We start from the raw sequence: 15,554 nt of genomic DNA on the forward strand, positions 1-15,554 counted from the left end.
ATTGCCTCTTCCTTATTTCACTTCCATACTCTTTATGTTGACAGTGGTGTCATGAAGACCCCGCCCTTAGCAGCCGACAAATGCACCTGATTGGCTACAGAGCGTGACGTGTGACGCACGTTTTGTTGTGGAGCGCGCCAAACCTCTCTCTGAGAGCAGGGCATAGTGCAACTGGACTTATCTCTTAAAAAAGCATCTAATTTAAAGCATTCATACCTCACAGTGACCGCACACATGGCGTCTACCAGCAAAACTCCGCTGCAGGCCCGAAATTTGCCATGGTGAGTTCAGTGTTGAGAGAGGTTGTGTTGTTTTTTTTACACTGTGTTAGCCTCTTAGCTGCTGCCCAGTCGGCCTGCATGGCATTAATGTCTATGGTGCATGTTAGCTAAAGCGAGCTAGCTCTCCCTGTTATGAAGGGAAACAGGAGTTCACTCACTCTTGCAATTAATGCACACTTCCCCCAATTTATCGGCAAAGTGCACTTATTATAAACGTGTGTGAGAAGCTTTCTTGATTCTGTTGAAGGCATTCTTCAGTTCGGCATAGCAGTGAAAGCACCGGGTAGCACTCTGTTGATGAAATGTCAGCTTTTCCACAGTTTCTCTTAACACCAAAATAACTTGACACACAAGCGGACGATAACGTTAACGACCAGTGTGAACGGATTAAAGAGGTTAATCTTCTTTTTTATAACATTAAAGTGCTGCTTGATGGATTATACGTAATATTATGCCGAATTAAAGAACGGTTCATAACTAGTGACATGAATTCAGAAAAATGTCTGTTGGTCATGTAGTCTGAGGTCCATAAGCAAACTCTCATTAAAATGCACGATTTTTGAATGGATGGCTTCAAGGTTTTTTTTTCCAGACGTGCCACACACCGTGGCAAGTAACAACAGAGATACTCATCATTAGTATTTCATATCATTAATATTTATTTGGGTTTCTGTTGATGTCACTGACCCGGTAATTAGTTGTCATTTCTCATTTAGTAAACTAAATGTTTACCAGCACCTCTAAACATGTTTTTTTTTTTTTTTTTCTCCATAATCCAGGGTTGAGAAATACAGACCGCAGACACTTGATGATCTGATCTCTCACAAAGACATTCTAAGCACTAGTAAGTACAATACTATAAGGAATGCTGTTGGAATATTTTACAGTTTTGCGAAACAACATACTTAACATGACCATTTGGTTCAATGGGATTAACATTCATTTCTCTATTAAGTGTGTGATTTTGCATACATGTGGTTTATTGTGATATATACTTATATAAGTGCTGTTATATTGATTTTTTTGTGCTGTCCTTCCCTGCTCCTCATGCTGTTTACAACCTTTCCTGGTCTCTCCAGTCCAGAGGTTCATCAGTGAGGACCGGCTTCCCCACCTCTTGTTCTACGGCCCTCCTGGGACGGGCAAAACCTCCACCATCCTGGCCTGTGCCAAGCAGCTGTACAAGGACAAAGAGTTCAACTCCATGGTGTTGGAGGTGATCCACGTTAATTTTTTTTTTTTTTTTGAGGACGATACAGATACCTGATGTCTTCCTACGCATCATGGCTAGTGGTCGACCAATTTCAATGTCTGATGCAGATATTTAGAGAGCAGGGAGGTTGATGTCATGACGATATCATGTTTTGGGGCTTTACTTTTGCTTCTTGTTTTTGCATCAGATAAAATATAGCACTTCAATAATGTCACTGTTTGCATTTAAAATTTTAGTGCAGCAACATTGCTCAGTATATAAGTGGGAGTGCCATCATGCCACAGAAGCCACACTGACAAAACTGCCTGCAGATGCGTCTGCAGCCATTTTTTGTTTATTGGCCTTGTGTGTGCAAATGTCAGCACAGGCCGATCATCTCAAAATGCCAGATATCAGCCCAGTTAATCAGCCGACCGATTAATCGGTCTATTTCTAATGATGGCCAACACAAATATGCATTTTTGTAAGAATGATAATACAAGTGCAGGTGCAGAACAAGTTATGGCTTTTCAGACAGGCCTGACTTTTGTTTGTGTGTTTTTTTTTTTGTTTGTTTTGTTTTGTTTTTGAAACCACCAGCATGTTAGTTTTACTGTGGTCTTGAAAGTTGTATTAAGTGGGGAAATTAGGTCATGGAAGTGCCAATTTAACAATCAGTGAAATATTACATCAAATATTGATGTAGGGCTGAGCATTATATCAATACCAGTCTCATGTGGAACTGTGATATGAGACTAGTTATTTTCTGGGATTTTAGAAGTCATAATAAGGTAACATGTCATAATTTTTGTCTTTTCCTTGTTTTAAAGACTGCAACCCAGTAAAGGGATGCCGTTTTCTGAACTGTTCAAGCTCATGGTCACTGTGTCCACATTGCTAATGCTTTTTTATGAGAAGTATCTTGTGTGTGAATATCTCATGAAAGCACCTGTAATCATCCATACAATATTGTCACAGTATCAGTATTGAGTAATTCGGTCCAAGATATTGTGATTATATGGTTTGTCCATATCACCCATCCCCTTTGGGTGATACGATATTGCCAGTATCGGCTGCCGTCTGCACCAAACATGTTCTTTGATTTGATTCATAATTATGTCGTTTTTCTAGCTGAATGCATCAGACGACAGAGGTATTGATGTAGTACGGGGCCCCATTCTGAGTTTCGCCAGCACCAGGACCATATTCAAGTAAGACCGCTCATCTAATGTTTTTAATCAATATTTAAATTTTATGTTCAGAAATGTCTTCATTTTGATATATCTTATTAATTTCAGCCCGTAACCAAAAGAGGAAATTATTTCAGGCATTGCCTTGTGTCTCTTCCCTCCTGTCCTCCAGGAAGGGCTTCAAGTTGGTGATACTGGACGAGGCCGATGCCATGACCCAGGATGCCCAGAATGCACTGCGGCGAGGTAAGCCATCTGCTTGGCCGGGCGTCACCTGCTGTGCAGCACACGGCCCGCTGAGCAGCCAGACACTGTGGCTCTGTCTGAATTACAGACTTACACTGCTTGTTTCAGCATAAAATAAAAAAAGACCTTCCTGAATCTGAGTGCGAACAAGCCATTGATGATTTAAAGAGGTAATATTTCACTACGCTGTTGTGAATCTCAGATTACCTCTATGGTTTTTCTGAGAACGTTATATGGGTTTTCTGAGAGAGGGCATTTGTATTAAATTATAATCTGATTATATTGTAATTGCTTGTAATAGTTGTGTCTACTGAACATTTGTGTGTGTGTGTGTGTGTGTGTGTGTGTGTGTGTGTGGGTGTGTGTGTTTTTGCCCAATTTTCAGAGAAATAACATAAGCTTATGTGATCAGATTACATAACCTTCAGTTCACATGGTTTTTACTAAGCCAGGCAAGGTTACAGCACTGAGTCGCAAACACGCAGAGGAATCAAAGTGTTTTGCACCGGGTGTGGTTCTGGGCCATGTTTTATGAATTCGACAGAAGGGATCGAAAATTAGAAAAACAGGAAAAGGGAATTTGTAATGTATTCACAGTGAACTGCACAGTTAAATAATACTCAAGTTGCAATATTGTCCATGGAAATTTGCAAATCAGTTGAGTTGCTGTTTTGCCTCAGAGAGAACTGTTGGCTTACAAGTCAAGCAGCATGTTATAAAAATATTTTTTAATATTTTCTTTTCAAACTCAAAGCATTATCTGTGCTTAACTACGAGCCAGAAATTGTTAAAATACATATATGTATATATTTATATTTGTTTCGCAGTCTTTATATTTGAGGGGAAAAAACGTTTTTTATTTATTTTATTGTTCATGTATTTTTTTATTTATTTGTTTTTGTCAACATGATATAATCCAATTTTTGTCTTAAATACAGTGTAAACCTAAGAAGATGGATTGTCCGTCAAAAATGATTGGGTACTTGTATACAACATTTTGTCAATTGCCAGTTCATAACTGCACTGGTTTCTGACTCGCCCTCTTTTCTCTCCTTTCCTCCTCCCTCTCTTTCCTCTCCTCTCTCCTCTCTCCTCTCCTCTCCTCTCCTCTGGTCCGGCTCTCCGGCTCAGTGATCGAGAAGTTCACAGAGAACACGCGCTTCTGTCTGATCTGCAACTACCTGTCCAAGATCATCCCGGCGCTGCAGTCGCGCTGCACCAGGTTCCGCTTCGGCCCGCTGTCCCAGGACCAGATGATCCCGAGGCTGGAGCACGTCATCCAGCAGGAGAAGTACGTGTGTGTGTGTGTGTGTGTGAGAACGTTTTTTTGTTTGCATTTGGCCATGCTGATGTGAATCTATCTGTACGGTGGTTTTGACGCAGAAGGGTTTTAACAGTGCTGTGTTTATCATTATGATACCAATAAAACAATAAGGTTTATTGTTTAAACACAACTAAAAATACCACTGGCATGACGTAAAGGCTACCAACCATCTCTACCATGGCCTTGTTTATTTATGGTTGTTATACTGAGGTATTACAAGTAATTAGCCAATGATTTATTGTCGTTTCTGCTAAATGTAGCATCCTGAATCAGAATACACACAAACATAACATTGACATGGAATATAATAACTGCAACTCTTTATTCTGACATGTAATGATTTACATGTGTTTGACAGTTGATTGAAAACAGCAATCTCATTTCTTTCTTTCTTTCTGTCTGTCTTTCCTTCTTTCCTTCTTTCCTTCCTGGCAGTATCGACATAACTCCAGATGGTATGAAAGCCATTGTAACGTTATCATCAGGTGATATGAGACGATCACTCAACATACTGCAGGTACGGTGAAAGGGCGATAATGCTCGTTGTGATGTTTCTGGATTGCTTTGCTCACATTGCACGCTGTGGACTGCACTGAGTGAAGCCCACCTGTGTGATTTCAGAGCACCAGCATGGCGTACGGGAAGGTCACTGAGGACACGGTGTACACCTGCACAGGTCACCCACTCCGCTCGGACATCGCCAACATCCTCGACTGGTCCCTCAACAAAGACTTCACCTCAGCGTACAACCGTATCCTCCACCCCCCAGCCTGTCTCCACACATTTAACATGAATTTAACATGAATGCAGATTAATTACTCTGTTCAACATGTTCATCTCACAAGGTGTAATATTCATTATGATTGATATAATAATGCTGGAGAAAACATCAGCTTCCTTCATTTTATAGCCAGTGGTCATAGAAAACCTTGAGCCTGTTACATTTGGCAGAATTGCTGAAACAATTAGTCGGTAAATTGATTGACAGGATATTAATCACTTACCAAAACCATAATCCATTAATGCTCTGATAAATGATAAATTTTGGTAATTTATTAAGTAAATTCCCAAACATTTGCTGATTATAGCATCACTAATATGCTAAGACTTGCTCAGTGTTCTCTGTTTATATTGTCAAATAATTCATTAAGATTATTATTTTTATTTTTTTAAATGTATTTTTATTTTTTTGGGCTGCTGGTCAGACTAAGGAAGGAGCATTTGTCATTATTTTTAACACTCCATTGACAAAATTAATCATCATCATTTGTGTAGTAGTAATATTGACAATTGTTAATTTATTATTAGTGATAATAACCATTGAGCCTGGAGTTGTAAGTTTGTTCAGTCATATATATACATATATATGTTTTTGGGAATTCAGATGGTCTTTGAACTCAAAGACAATACAAATACAAATATCCATGGAAACTGCACACACAATGTGGTATTAAGTCCTGGGACCTGATCAGGAAAAAAAGGAGTCTGAATACGTTTTGCAATGTGCGACACAGGTGCAGAACGTTGTTTTGTTTTGTTTTTTTTAATGTAAAATAAGAGGTAAATCGGTCAGATAGCTGTTGACCCAGTCTGTAGTGTGTGTGTGTGTGTGTGTGTGTGTGTGTGTGTTTTCCTTAGCACCCTTGAACAGAGATCCTTCAGCTGAAGACTCTGAAAGGCCTGGCCCTGCATGACATCCTCACTGAGATCCATCTGCTCGTACACAGAGGTAAAGGCCTACCTGTTCTGTTTTTCAGCTCTGATGCATGTCACAGTATGACTATGTATTGAAAAATCTAATTAAAATCACATTAAATAATCAAAACAATCCCATTGAACCAAATGGTTGTGTTAAGTGCCCAGTTTACTCTCATTGTCATCACTTTAGACAGCAGAATTGTATCACAGAATTGCAAAATCTCCATATCATCAACTTATGATTTTACTGTAAGACGATAAATAATAATACTGAATTAATACCCAGCCCTATTTTGAAACAGTTCCCATGAGCTGTGGCCAGTTTGTATTCAAACAGCAGTTTTTCTAAAAGACATATTTAGCTGAGCGCCGTACTGTTTGTGTTCTTCTTACATATTAACCAAATAAAAATACAGCCTCTGCACATAAAAATAACCTGAGCCGATTACGTCAGCTTCTGCTGTGTGTGTTTCTCTAAACCAAAGTTTTAAGGAACTTAGGAAAGTATCGAGAGAAGTAGCTAATTTCCATGGTTTCCTAGCTTTGTGGTCATACTTTTCATTGTTTATCATTTGCAGTTATTTAAAGTTTAATGTTCTTACTGTACTTTGCCACCGGATGAGGATCTGGATGTTTTAATAATGCTGTACTTCCCCCCCCTGCAGTGGACTTTCCCCCAGCTATTAGGATCGGTTTGCTCATCAAGTTAGCTGATATTGAGTAAGTCACTCATGCCTCTTCAAAAAATGTATATGCTTACATTATATACAGCTCTCATCAGTAAAATAGGCAACACACTCAGCTGCATATGTTAACATCACTAAGGTGTAAAAATGTTTATTTGAGCGTCCTTTTGCACACGTCATGATGAACATTACCGTCTCCTCAGACACAGGCTGGCCTCGGGAACCAATGAGAAGATCCAGCTGAGCTCCATGGTTGCAGCTTTCCAGGCCGTGCGAGACCTCGTGGTCAGCGAGGCCTCCTAGATCACTGCGTCTTCCTTCAGAGTCTGTCCATTTAAAACACGGAGCGCGGTGCGGTGAAAAGAAAATGATCAGTGATTCGGTTTAAACTACAGAAGGAAAAGGAGTGGGACCGTATTGTTCCAGCCAGGCAGAATTTGGGCTGTGCACAGTGGCTCGTTTTGCAAAATTTTCATTGTACTGAATAAAACCCCTCCACCAATTAAAAATACAGGGTCATCCACAGAGAAGCAGGGCCCAATGCCTTGCTCAAGAGCACTTCAGCAGGGCAGGTATGTGCTTGAAGCTGCATCCCTCCCTGATCACTTTTCACCAAAAAATGTTTAACCACATCAGTGAGGTTTTGAATGCCTGTGTGTTCTACCTCCATTTCTGACCAGATGTGTTTATATGGTTCATTTTTTCCCCGCCCTCTTGGTATATGAGTAATAAATGAGTTTGTTGTTAGTGGCTCTGGTAATAAAATAAGATCTTTCATTTTGGCATTGAATCAAAATATAGACTTGAAAACTTCACATGGTGGAGGTTCACCTGTCAGATCAGTTGAGAGTCACCAGTTCATAATGGATGCTGGTATGAGGTAAAGCAGTAATGCCTCAGAAACGGTGCCTGTCTGATAATGTAACTCACGAGAAGAAGAATGTTCATGCCATTTGTTTTTTAATCTGTTTAATAAAACATTTCTGATATGTATAGCATTCTTGTATTTACAACAAGGTTCAAGTAGCAGGAGTAAACATGATCATAACTATTAATTCTACAACTGAAATTAGAGTTCATATATTGAATATTTACACAATAAATTAATAGTATAAAAGTGTGATATACAATATAAGTCAAACATAAGTTTGTGAAGGCTGAGTGATGCCACCATAATAGTAGTGCAACAAATTAAGTCCTTATCTGACTATGAGAGTAGAGTGTAAGGTGGATCTCAGTAATGATCCTGGTGCGCGATAATTGCATCTGCTCATAAGCTCTCAAAACATAACTGCAAACAAAAAAGTCAGCATTTCCATAGTGGGAGAACACATAATCACTTGTGAATTTATTATTGCATTAGATGGTCCTATTTATCCTCCCCACTCTTCTTCGTCTGAGGAGTAGCAGGTCTTGAGGCGGTCAGGGATGTTTCGGTAGGTCAGGTACTCCAGGATCCTCCTGGGGATGGGCAGCGGCTCCATCTGGTGGGTGGAGACGGAGTGGCGCAGGATGGACCGGCACAGGTGGCACAAGCTGGGCACTGACCTGGGAACCCTCCAGAACCTCACGTGGCCGTCTCTGGTTCTGTTGCATCAGGAAACACTGACGGTTAGTTTGGTCTAAAAACACGCCTCATCTGATTGGACTTGTCAGGATTCACGCTGTCGAATGTAGAATGCCCTGACTAAAAAGTTGAAATTCCAGTACTAACATCCAGTAGTAACATTTTTCCCCTTGAACAAAACTTCAGATTCAGAAGCGTCTGTTTTATTCTGTGGGAGAGGTGAACATTTTGTGGACAGGATAAATAAAATAAAAATTGGTTAATACTTAGTTATTGATTTTCTTTAATTTAGGCTGGCAAAACTGAATGATATTCCATGTTTTCTCACAATAATTTAATAAATTCCCTGACTTTCCCTGTCTGGAATAGACAAAAAAAAATTCCTAACCCAACAGAAACTCCATGAGCCGTGGGAACCCTGTGGCATGAAGTGCTCGTACTGGAATTAGAAACAGCTTTGAGCGAGTATGGTGACCAGTGGGAACTGTGAACATGCTCACAATTTATAGGTCTTCCTTTGCCCTTGAATTATGATGGCCTGTATTAATGCAAACTAACACAAGAGGAGTCAGCATGCTCATTAGAGCAGAAATCTGACAGAAACATCTAGTAAAGCAGGTAAGGTGCAACAAAGGAATTCCTTTCTGCTTGGATCAGTGTGCTGTGGAGCACGTAGGGACCTAATGACCTCATTTTTCTCTTCTATCCAGAATATCTTATTGTACAGGTATGCCATATGATTTGACTTACTGTATCCACTTAAAGCATCAACACAACTGCCCAAGCATTTCTTCCAAGGCAGAGTGTGAATCGGAAAGTGAGTGTTGAAAGCCAGAATCTCAGCACAAGGTGAGGAAAATGTTGAGCCACTGTTTACACATTTTAGGTTATGAGACAGTAAAAATCTCTTCATTGCCCCTTTAAAGTGGTGTGGTGAGCTTTTGAGGGTCCTACCCTGTGGCGACCACTCCCCCTTGTGGATGGAAGTTGCAGCAGATGCCGTTGGAGGCTCGGTCCTGTTTGGTCTGCATCACCATGCCCTTCTTCCCCGGCTCCCAGATCCGCAGGGCTCTGCCGACACAACACACATGTCTGAAATCACCTCATCCACTGCGGGAAATAGACTTTTCACGTGTTGACATGATAGACAAGACTTCAAAGAGAGAATTTACCAACTTCTACTTCTCACCTGTCCTCAGTAACTATTGCCAAGTGCAAGCCATCGGGTGAGAATTGTATTGCTGAGATTTGGTTTTGCCCATAAATGTCGCAGTAGTCGCTGTGGAAAGACACAACATGCAAGAAGTTAAAAGGTAGAAATTTTGAGACTGCACACCACTTCAATCCTGCAGTATAATACACATACAAGGAAAAAACATTAGAAATATACAGGTTGCACCAGTTTGACATAGGACACCTGTTCCTGTTCTTAAATGGTGCAACAGATGTAAACAGAGATAGTCACAGAACTGAATGTTGGCTCCCCTCACACACGGCTGGTGAAACCTGACCCAAGGGAAAAGAAAAGCGAAAGACAGGCTATGTGACAAATGACTGACTGAAACCAATGGAGAAGTAGGCTCTTGAAACAATTGGCAATGGGTGTCAAAGGCAGTTATTAGCTCTAATCATTCAGTGTTGCTTGCTGCAGTACTGAATCACTGTAACAAAGTGAAAACGTACACCAGAGTGGCCAGTTTCTCCGCGGTGTAAGGGTCCCACAGGTCGATCCACCAGCTGGAGCCGCTGAAGGCGGCGGTGGCGAGCAGCGCCCCGTCTGGAGAGAAGTCGCAGGAGGCCAGCAGGTAGAAGGTCTTATGGCTCCCTCCTGTGAGGTTCCTGATGAATGTATATGACCGCAGGCTCCACAGACACACCATCTGATGAAGGCAAAAATCATTAAGGCCTTATGAGTCATTGTACCTTGCTAGGACAAATTTCATTAAGGACTAACATGTTTTATTTGGACTAATAAGACTGAATGTGTTTAGTTAAGGCTGAAAGGTACTTTGCCCTTTGTTAGTTGTCAAAGGGTGTTGATGGAAGGGAGAAAAAGTGATATCTGCACGTGGTGTCACGCTGAATATCAACCAGGCAGGCTGAAACACGCAAGAGGTATTTTTAAGTGTGACTGCTATCTAGAAATCTGTCTGAAATTGTATAACGTCACACAGGCTGTGTTGTGTGCTCTTCCCCTGCCTGCAAAGGAGAACATGTTAAATTAGCAGTATGAAACTTCCAGGAAGTGACAACAGTTCCCTGCTGCTCCAAATGCCTCAAGGAACAAATAAATAAATCAATAAACCAAGGAGGAAAAAACAACAACAACAACTAGAACTTATGATCCCACCATATCGAGCTTCCAGCTTTTCAAATACTGTGTAAAACAACTAGGCCTGAGAAACAGGATGAAGATAATTGGCTGGCTAGGAACTGTACCACATAAAAAAGGATGTTTCATTAAAAGGAAAAGTCATTTAAGATACATGTATCAACATTCAAAAAAAAAACAAAAAAAAACAGCAATCTCCCATCACCAATGACAGACAGTGTCAGTCTCGTGATTAGAAAAGCGGGTTTCCTAGGAAAATCTGGGGAAGGATGAGAAATTATCTCGTTATTCAAAAACAACCACTTGCACAGGACTAGGAAATAGTTTTATGTAAAACTACACCCATCTTACCAGCATAATCACAGAATGGGGATGCAACAGGGAAGAGTGGCCCACCTCCTGAATTGAGACACAGCCAATTCACTCTGTTTGCTCAAATGAAACTCAGCTGTCATTCAAGGTGACTGGCCTGCAACCCTCTTGGCACGCAGGAAGTGATGACTTGCAAAATGCAAAACTTTGTTCTCCAACAGCAGCAAACAAGAAATGTTGACCACCTTAACTGCCATCAGCCATGAGGCAGAGGACATTTAGGACCTTGGTGCGTGCAGTTTATCGACATCATGGTATGTGATGGCAGGGCAACTGTGTGCAGTGAGGACTGTAGCTGTGCTGGTGTGAAGCAGGGTGTTATTCTAAAACTTAATGCATGTCCACTTATGAAAAATGGGAATGTTTTCTACCCACAACCAGGTCAAAGGTGCAGCACTGACTGTGCATCACACATTTCCTTCCCCTTCTCCTTCCCTTTCACTGTTTTGCATTTTTGCCCTGCTGGGAAGCGGAGGCCTCTACGTCACCTGGCAATTTGGTAACGTCATGACTTTTCCTGTTGCGCCACCAGCAGGCCCAGTAAGGCATCTACGTTAATGTGTTTAATGCTAATGTTGTCTTATGCCAAGTGTATTACAAAAGCTAAGAGAATCTGAGTGTCTTTATATTTGAAACTGTACTGATTAACCAACAGAAAAGTTACATATGTCAAAGACGATAAAAGAAGCAATAAAACACAGCTCAAAGGTCTGTAGCAAGATTTTATAAAGCACTTTGAAGATTCAGAAGCTTAAACCTCAACTGGGAAAACAGAACACTGTGTCCTCCTGCAACTAAAGAGGTCATATTGTGCAAAGGGATGCGTTTTTTTGTGATACTATATTAATCACTGTAATGGACCTGGTCTCTTGGTTACAGGACAGTCTCTGCACTCTATGCAACCCTGCTTCCCTGAATGTAAAGGGCAAAAATGCAACTCACTCTGTCAAATCTGCCGACCGATGCAATCATGCTGCAGTCTGACGATATGCAACAGCAGCTGATCCAATCTTTATGGCCGGACAGCACCTGCACCTTTTTACCTGCAAACACATACACACACACAGAATATGAAGTATAAGTAGATACAGAAATCACACTGTCAGTCTTCAAAAGCAATAAGCTGAAGTGATGGACAAAGTGATTCTTGTGCATTTGTTTGTCTTATCTATTTGCATTAGAGCGGAAGACATGGTTTGGTTTAACTGCACAGTGGTAAAACACACAAGTGGTGTTATAAATACATGAACAAAAGCAAATGCAAATCAGTACGGGTGAGATAAAAACCTGATGGGGTTTAGCAAAAAAGAAAAAGAAGCAGTAATAAAACTAGCAACACAACATTTTGATAACATCTGCGACAGACTGATGTTTTCAGGAGCTCATTTGTGAGCTTTGAGCTTATTTGTATAGCACTTTTCAAAACACACAGTTACAAAGTGCTTCACAATAAAATAATAATAAAAATAATAAAATAAAATACAATGAAAAATAATAAAATAAAAATAAAAGTGTGGATAAAACAAAAACAAAATTACAATAAAAACAGAAGACGTCCTCATAAAATACAGTAAAAGACCATAAAAGACAGAGCCAGCAACTAAGAAAAGGCCATCCGGTAAAAGTGAGTTTAAAGAAGGGATTTAAAAGATGACAGAGAGTTTGCCTGCCTGAGGCCCTCCAGGCAGGGCCTTAGGCAGGCTACATGACTCTACATGACTTGCAGTATCAACTTGAACCCCTCCCTGAAAGCACACTACCTCCACCTTAAACTACACGGGTGCTAGCCACTCAGTTTGTTATTATAAAGGACACTGAAGTCATCAGTATACTTAAAATTTGAAAACAGACTGAAATAATGGGATGCACATTGTGTCCCATTAAAGAAATGTGACTTTTGTACCATGTCTTTTAACTGTTTCTATGTTGCTGTTGTTTATGTTATTTTTGCTGAATGTGAAATACTTGAATAATTGTCTTAAATTAAATTGTCTAAAATAAACATGCAATATGCACACCTTTCTGATCCAGGTCCCAAATCCTCAAGGTCTTGTCACGAGAGGACGACACAAGTGTGAGCTTCCCGTTCTGAGGGAAGACGAGGTCCCTCACCACGCCCTCATGGCCATGTAGATCAAACATTGCATCACCTGAATGTGCATGAAAAGTAATTTAAACATTCAGAAGTGGAGACAGAATCATTTGTTCTCTTCTGGAAAGAAAATCCCCACCTGTAAACACATTCCAGATTTTGATCACCCCGTTTTCCAAGCCTGTGGCGAGGAGCAGGTTCTTCCCTTTCAGTGGTTTGTGATTTGGACGTTTTGCAAGCGCCGACTTTGGCGGTCTGGGCCCGAAGGCGAGTCCCCACACTGAGTGACCACAGCTGAAGCTCTTGTCTCCTCTGTCACTTTCACCCTGCTGACTGTCCCTGTGAGTGCCAAGAGCACAGAGAAGCCTGATAATATAAAAAACTGAGACTTGGGGTGTGAATCTCAATGTGTGTATGCAATCCTGCCTTCATGTGCTATCGGACGAATCGTAAATGTGAGTAAATGTGAGTAAATGTGAGTAGGAAAGCGAATGTTTTTGTGTTGAGGTGCAAACAAAAGAAAATGCAAGTAAATGTTTATACACTGGCAGGATGCATTGCATATCCTGCTGCAGTGAATAATGGAAGTTCAGGAAAGGACACAGCTAGAAATCATTCTGCTGGTTTGTTGTCCACAGAAAATGTTTTGAGACTGTCCAAGAAGGATTTGGGGGGGGGGGGGGGGGGGGGGGGGGGGGGGTTTGATGGTGAGGGGGAGAAGGAGAAGAGTTGTAATGGGCAGGAAGACGTGGTGTAATATAAAACTGGCTCGGTAGACATGAATACCTTATGCTCCCAGCCAAGTGAGACATCCTGCTTTATATTGGCTGAGACAATTTGCTGGTCAGAGTTCACCTGAAATGAACTCTGGTCCACAAGGAAAATCCAAACTAGCTCTGCCAACAGAAGCCAGTAATTTCCTGGCCCTTGGCCTGAGCAGCATGAAAGTGAAGTTGAGACCATCTTGCACTTTGCTCAGGTGTGAGCACACTTGCACCCAAGCTGCCAAAAAATTAGACGTTGCAGGTTGAGTCTAGGGGTAAAAACGGTGAAAAATATGGAAACAACATTTTTTTTTGGCAATGTATAGCGCATTGTTGTAACTTGTAGGCTTTATTTTTCTCTGTTCAGTTTTTATTTGTCATGCAGGCGCATAAAGTGGATATCGTCGAGCTGCTGTATTGTTGTTTATTTGAGCGCATGCAAATTTTGGCTACTAAGTTAATTAAAGCAACAGTAAATCCACCCTCTTCATTATGTCACTGCTGCACAAACTTACTCATTGCATTAAAAAAAAAAAAAAAAAAAAGTTTTTATTTATGGCCAAAAATGCGTGAAACCGCGACGACTTCGGAGCTCAAAAGGAGGATGTTTTTGAGGAGGCCTTGAAGGCAGCATGAATGTGTGTGTGTGTGTGTGTGTGTGTGTGTGTGTGTGTGTGTGTGTGTGTTTTTGTTGCTGTTGTTGTAAATCACTGTGAGTGAACCTACTCTGAGTCCAGCGGCCAGGCGACCACCCACACGATCCCATGTCCCATCGACCAGGCGAACCAGGCTCCGTCAGGGGAGAAGTCCACGCTCCAGGTCTCACAGCCCGCCCGGCCCTCAAGGGAGGGGGGCCGCCGGGTCTTCAGCTCCAGGATGAGCCCCGGGTCGGGCGCTGGAACGGACAAGTAGCGTAAATATTCGTTTTTTGTTTTTTTGTTTTTTTTTAAAGAAACATCCTGAAATTCGTTTGCTAAAGCCGCCCAGCTGCGCCCCGGTCCCTGGTGGGTTAACGTCCCCTCCTTAGAAACCAGAGAACCAGGGAGACTGCAGCTGGTACCGGACGACGACACCGCGGCTAGGCTTACGTTTCAGGCACAAAATACATAATTAAACCGTGGCAGACAGTATGCGACTTACATGATTGTATGTTAGTGTTGTTTGCCGAGGAGCACATCGTCGTTGCCACGAAAACGACCGTTTGACAGCCGAGCTTTTCTTCTCACATTCTTCTTCGTGTTATCACGGCGGACTTGCTGTATTTCTCCGCCGTGTTTTCGTTCCTCACCAAAGGAAAAAAAAAACTTGACAGACAAGACTATTTCCCTCCGGTGTAACCTCTTCCTTACCGTTTTCTCTGAGTGGGAAATGTCTGTTTTCCTCTGCGATGTCTGCTATTCCTACAGTGTTTGTGAAATGAAAGTCGATTTCCTGTTGTCTTTAGTCATTCCTTCCGATTGGCTGCGTTGCTGCTGGTGGTAGTCAGCGTTCCGATTACGTAACCTCTTCGGCCACGCCCCCTCCTGTCATATTACAACTAATAATTTCCTATTGATTCAATCGTTTACACATTACCACTGCTAGCACGTGTACAATTAGTCACCAATATTGGTATGCAATAAGAAATAGGACAAACACAAACATAAGCAAACAAAACTAAATTATATTTTTTATCCCCCCCCCCCCCCCCCCCCCCCCCCCCAAGAGACCTTATGTTCATTTAACCTAAGAGTGGTTTGTCTTATGTATACTAAGAATCACTAATTTCCTTTTTTTTTTTTTTTTTTTTAAATCTAAGCAACATTTTCAG

General features: G+C 41.3%; 2 protein-coding genes across 3 annotated transcripts; one reads left to right on the forward strand and one right to left on the reverse strand.

Annotated features, from left to right (window-relative positions):
• Positions 1-83: 83 nt before the first annotated feature.
• rfc5 (replication factor C (activator 1) 5) lies at positions 84-7,610 on the forward strand. The gene is made up of 11 exons (XM_030060576.1): positions 84-281; positions 1,061-1,125; positions 1,361-1,497; positions 2,605-2,684; positions 2,836-2,909; positions 4,041-4,200; positions 4,669-4,750; positions 4,855-4,984; positions 5,885-5,962; positions 6,597-6,651; positions 6,821-7,610. The coding sequence occupies exons 1-11, from the start codon at positions 235-237 to the stop codon at positions 6,918-6,920; spliced, it is 1,008 nt and encodes a 335-aa protein (XP_029916436.1). The 5' UTR covers positions 84-234; the 3' UTR covers positions 6,921-7,610.
• A 6-nt stretch (positions 7,611-7,616) lies between these two features.
• On the reverse strand, positions 7,617-15,200 carry wsb2 (WD repeat and SOCS box containing 2). Of its 2 annotated transcripts, none has more exons than XM_030060574.1 (9): positions 14,885-15,200; positions 14,471-14,639; positions 13,120-13,346; positions 12,907-13,038; positions 11,831-11,931; positions 9,868-10,064; positions 9,374-9,463; positions 9,139-9,255; positions 7,617-8,204 (listed from the first exon to the last, which is right to left on the reverse strand). In XM_030060574.1, exons 1-9 carry the CDS (start codon positions 14,919-14,921, stop codon positions 7,991-7,993), a joined length of 1,284 nt encoding a protein of 427 aa, XP_029916434.1. In that variant the 5' UTR covers positions 14,922-15,200; the 3' UTR covers positions 7,617-7,990. The 2 variants fall into 2 exon arrangements, with proteins under 2 accessions (XP_029916434.1, XP_029916435.1); XM_030060575.1 differs by having other exon boundaries at positions 7,620-8,204; positions 13,120-13,319; positions 14,885-15,199.
• Positions 15,201-15,554: the final 354 nt, after the last annotated feature.

This window comes from Myripristis murdjan, chromosome 9 (genome assembly GCF_902150065.1).
Source record: "Myripristis murdjan chromosome 9, fMyrMur1.1, whole genome shotgun sequence".
NCBI classification, from domain to species: Eukaryota; Metazoa; Chordata; class Actinopteri; order Holocentriformes; family Holocentridae; genus Myripristis; species Myripristis murdjan.

Excerpts from the sequence above, each read along its gene's own strand:
- rfc5 (XM_030060576.1), top strand. The coding sequence starts at position 235 with ATGGCGTCTACCAGCAAAACTCCGCTGCAGGCCCGAAATTTGCCATG. Across the intron at positions 282-1,060 it reads CAGGCCCGAAATTTGCCATG|GGTTGAGAAATACAGACCGC; the intron begins GTGAGTTCAGTG and ends TCCATAATCCAG. Across the intron at positions 2,685-2,835 it reads AGCACCAGGACCATATTCAA|GAAGGGCTTCAAGTTGGTGA; the intron begins GTAAGACCGCTC and ends CCTGTCCTCCAG.
- wsb2 (XM_030060574.1), bottom strand. The coding sequence starts at position 14,921 with ATGTGCTCCTCGGCAAACAACACTAACATACAATCAT. Across the intron at positions 14,640-14,884 it reads CAACACTAACATACAATCAT|CGCCCGACCCGGGGCTCATC; the intron begins GTAAGTCGCATA and ends TGTCCGTTCCAG. Across the intron at positions 13,039-13,119 it reads AATCTGGAATGTGTTTACAG|GTGATGCAATGTTTGATCTA; the intron begins GTGGGGATTTTC and ends ATGCACATTCAG.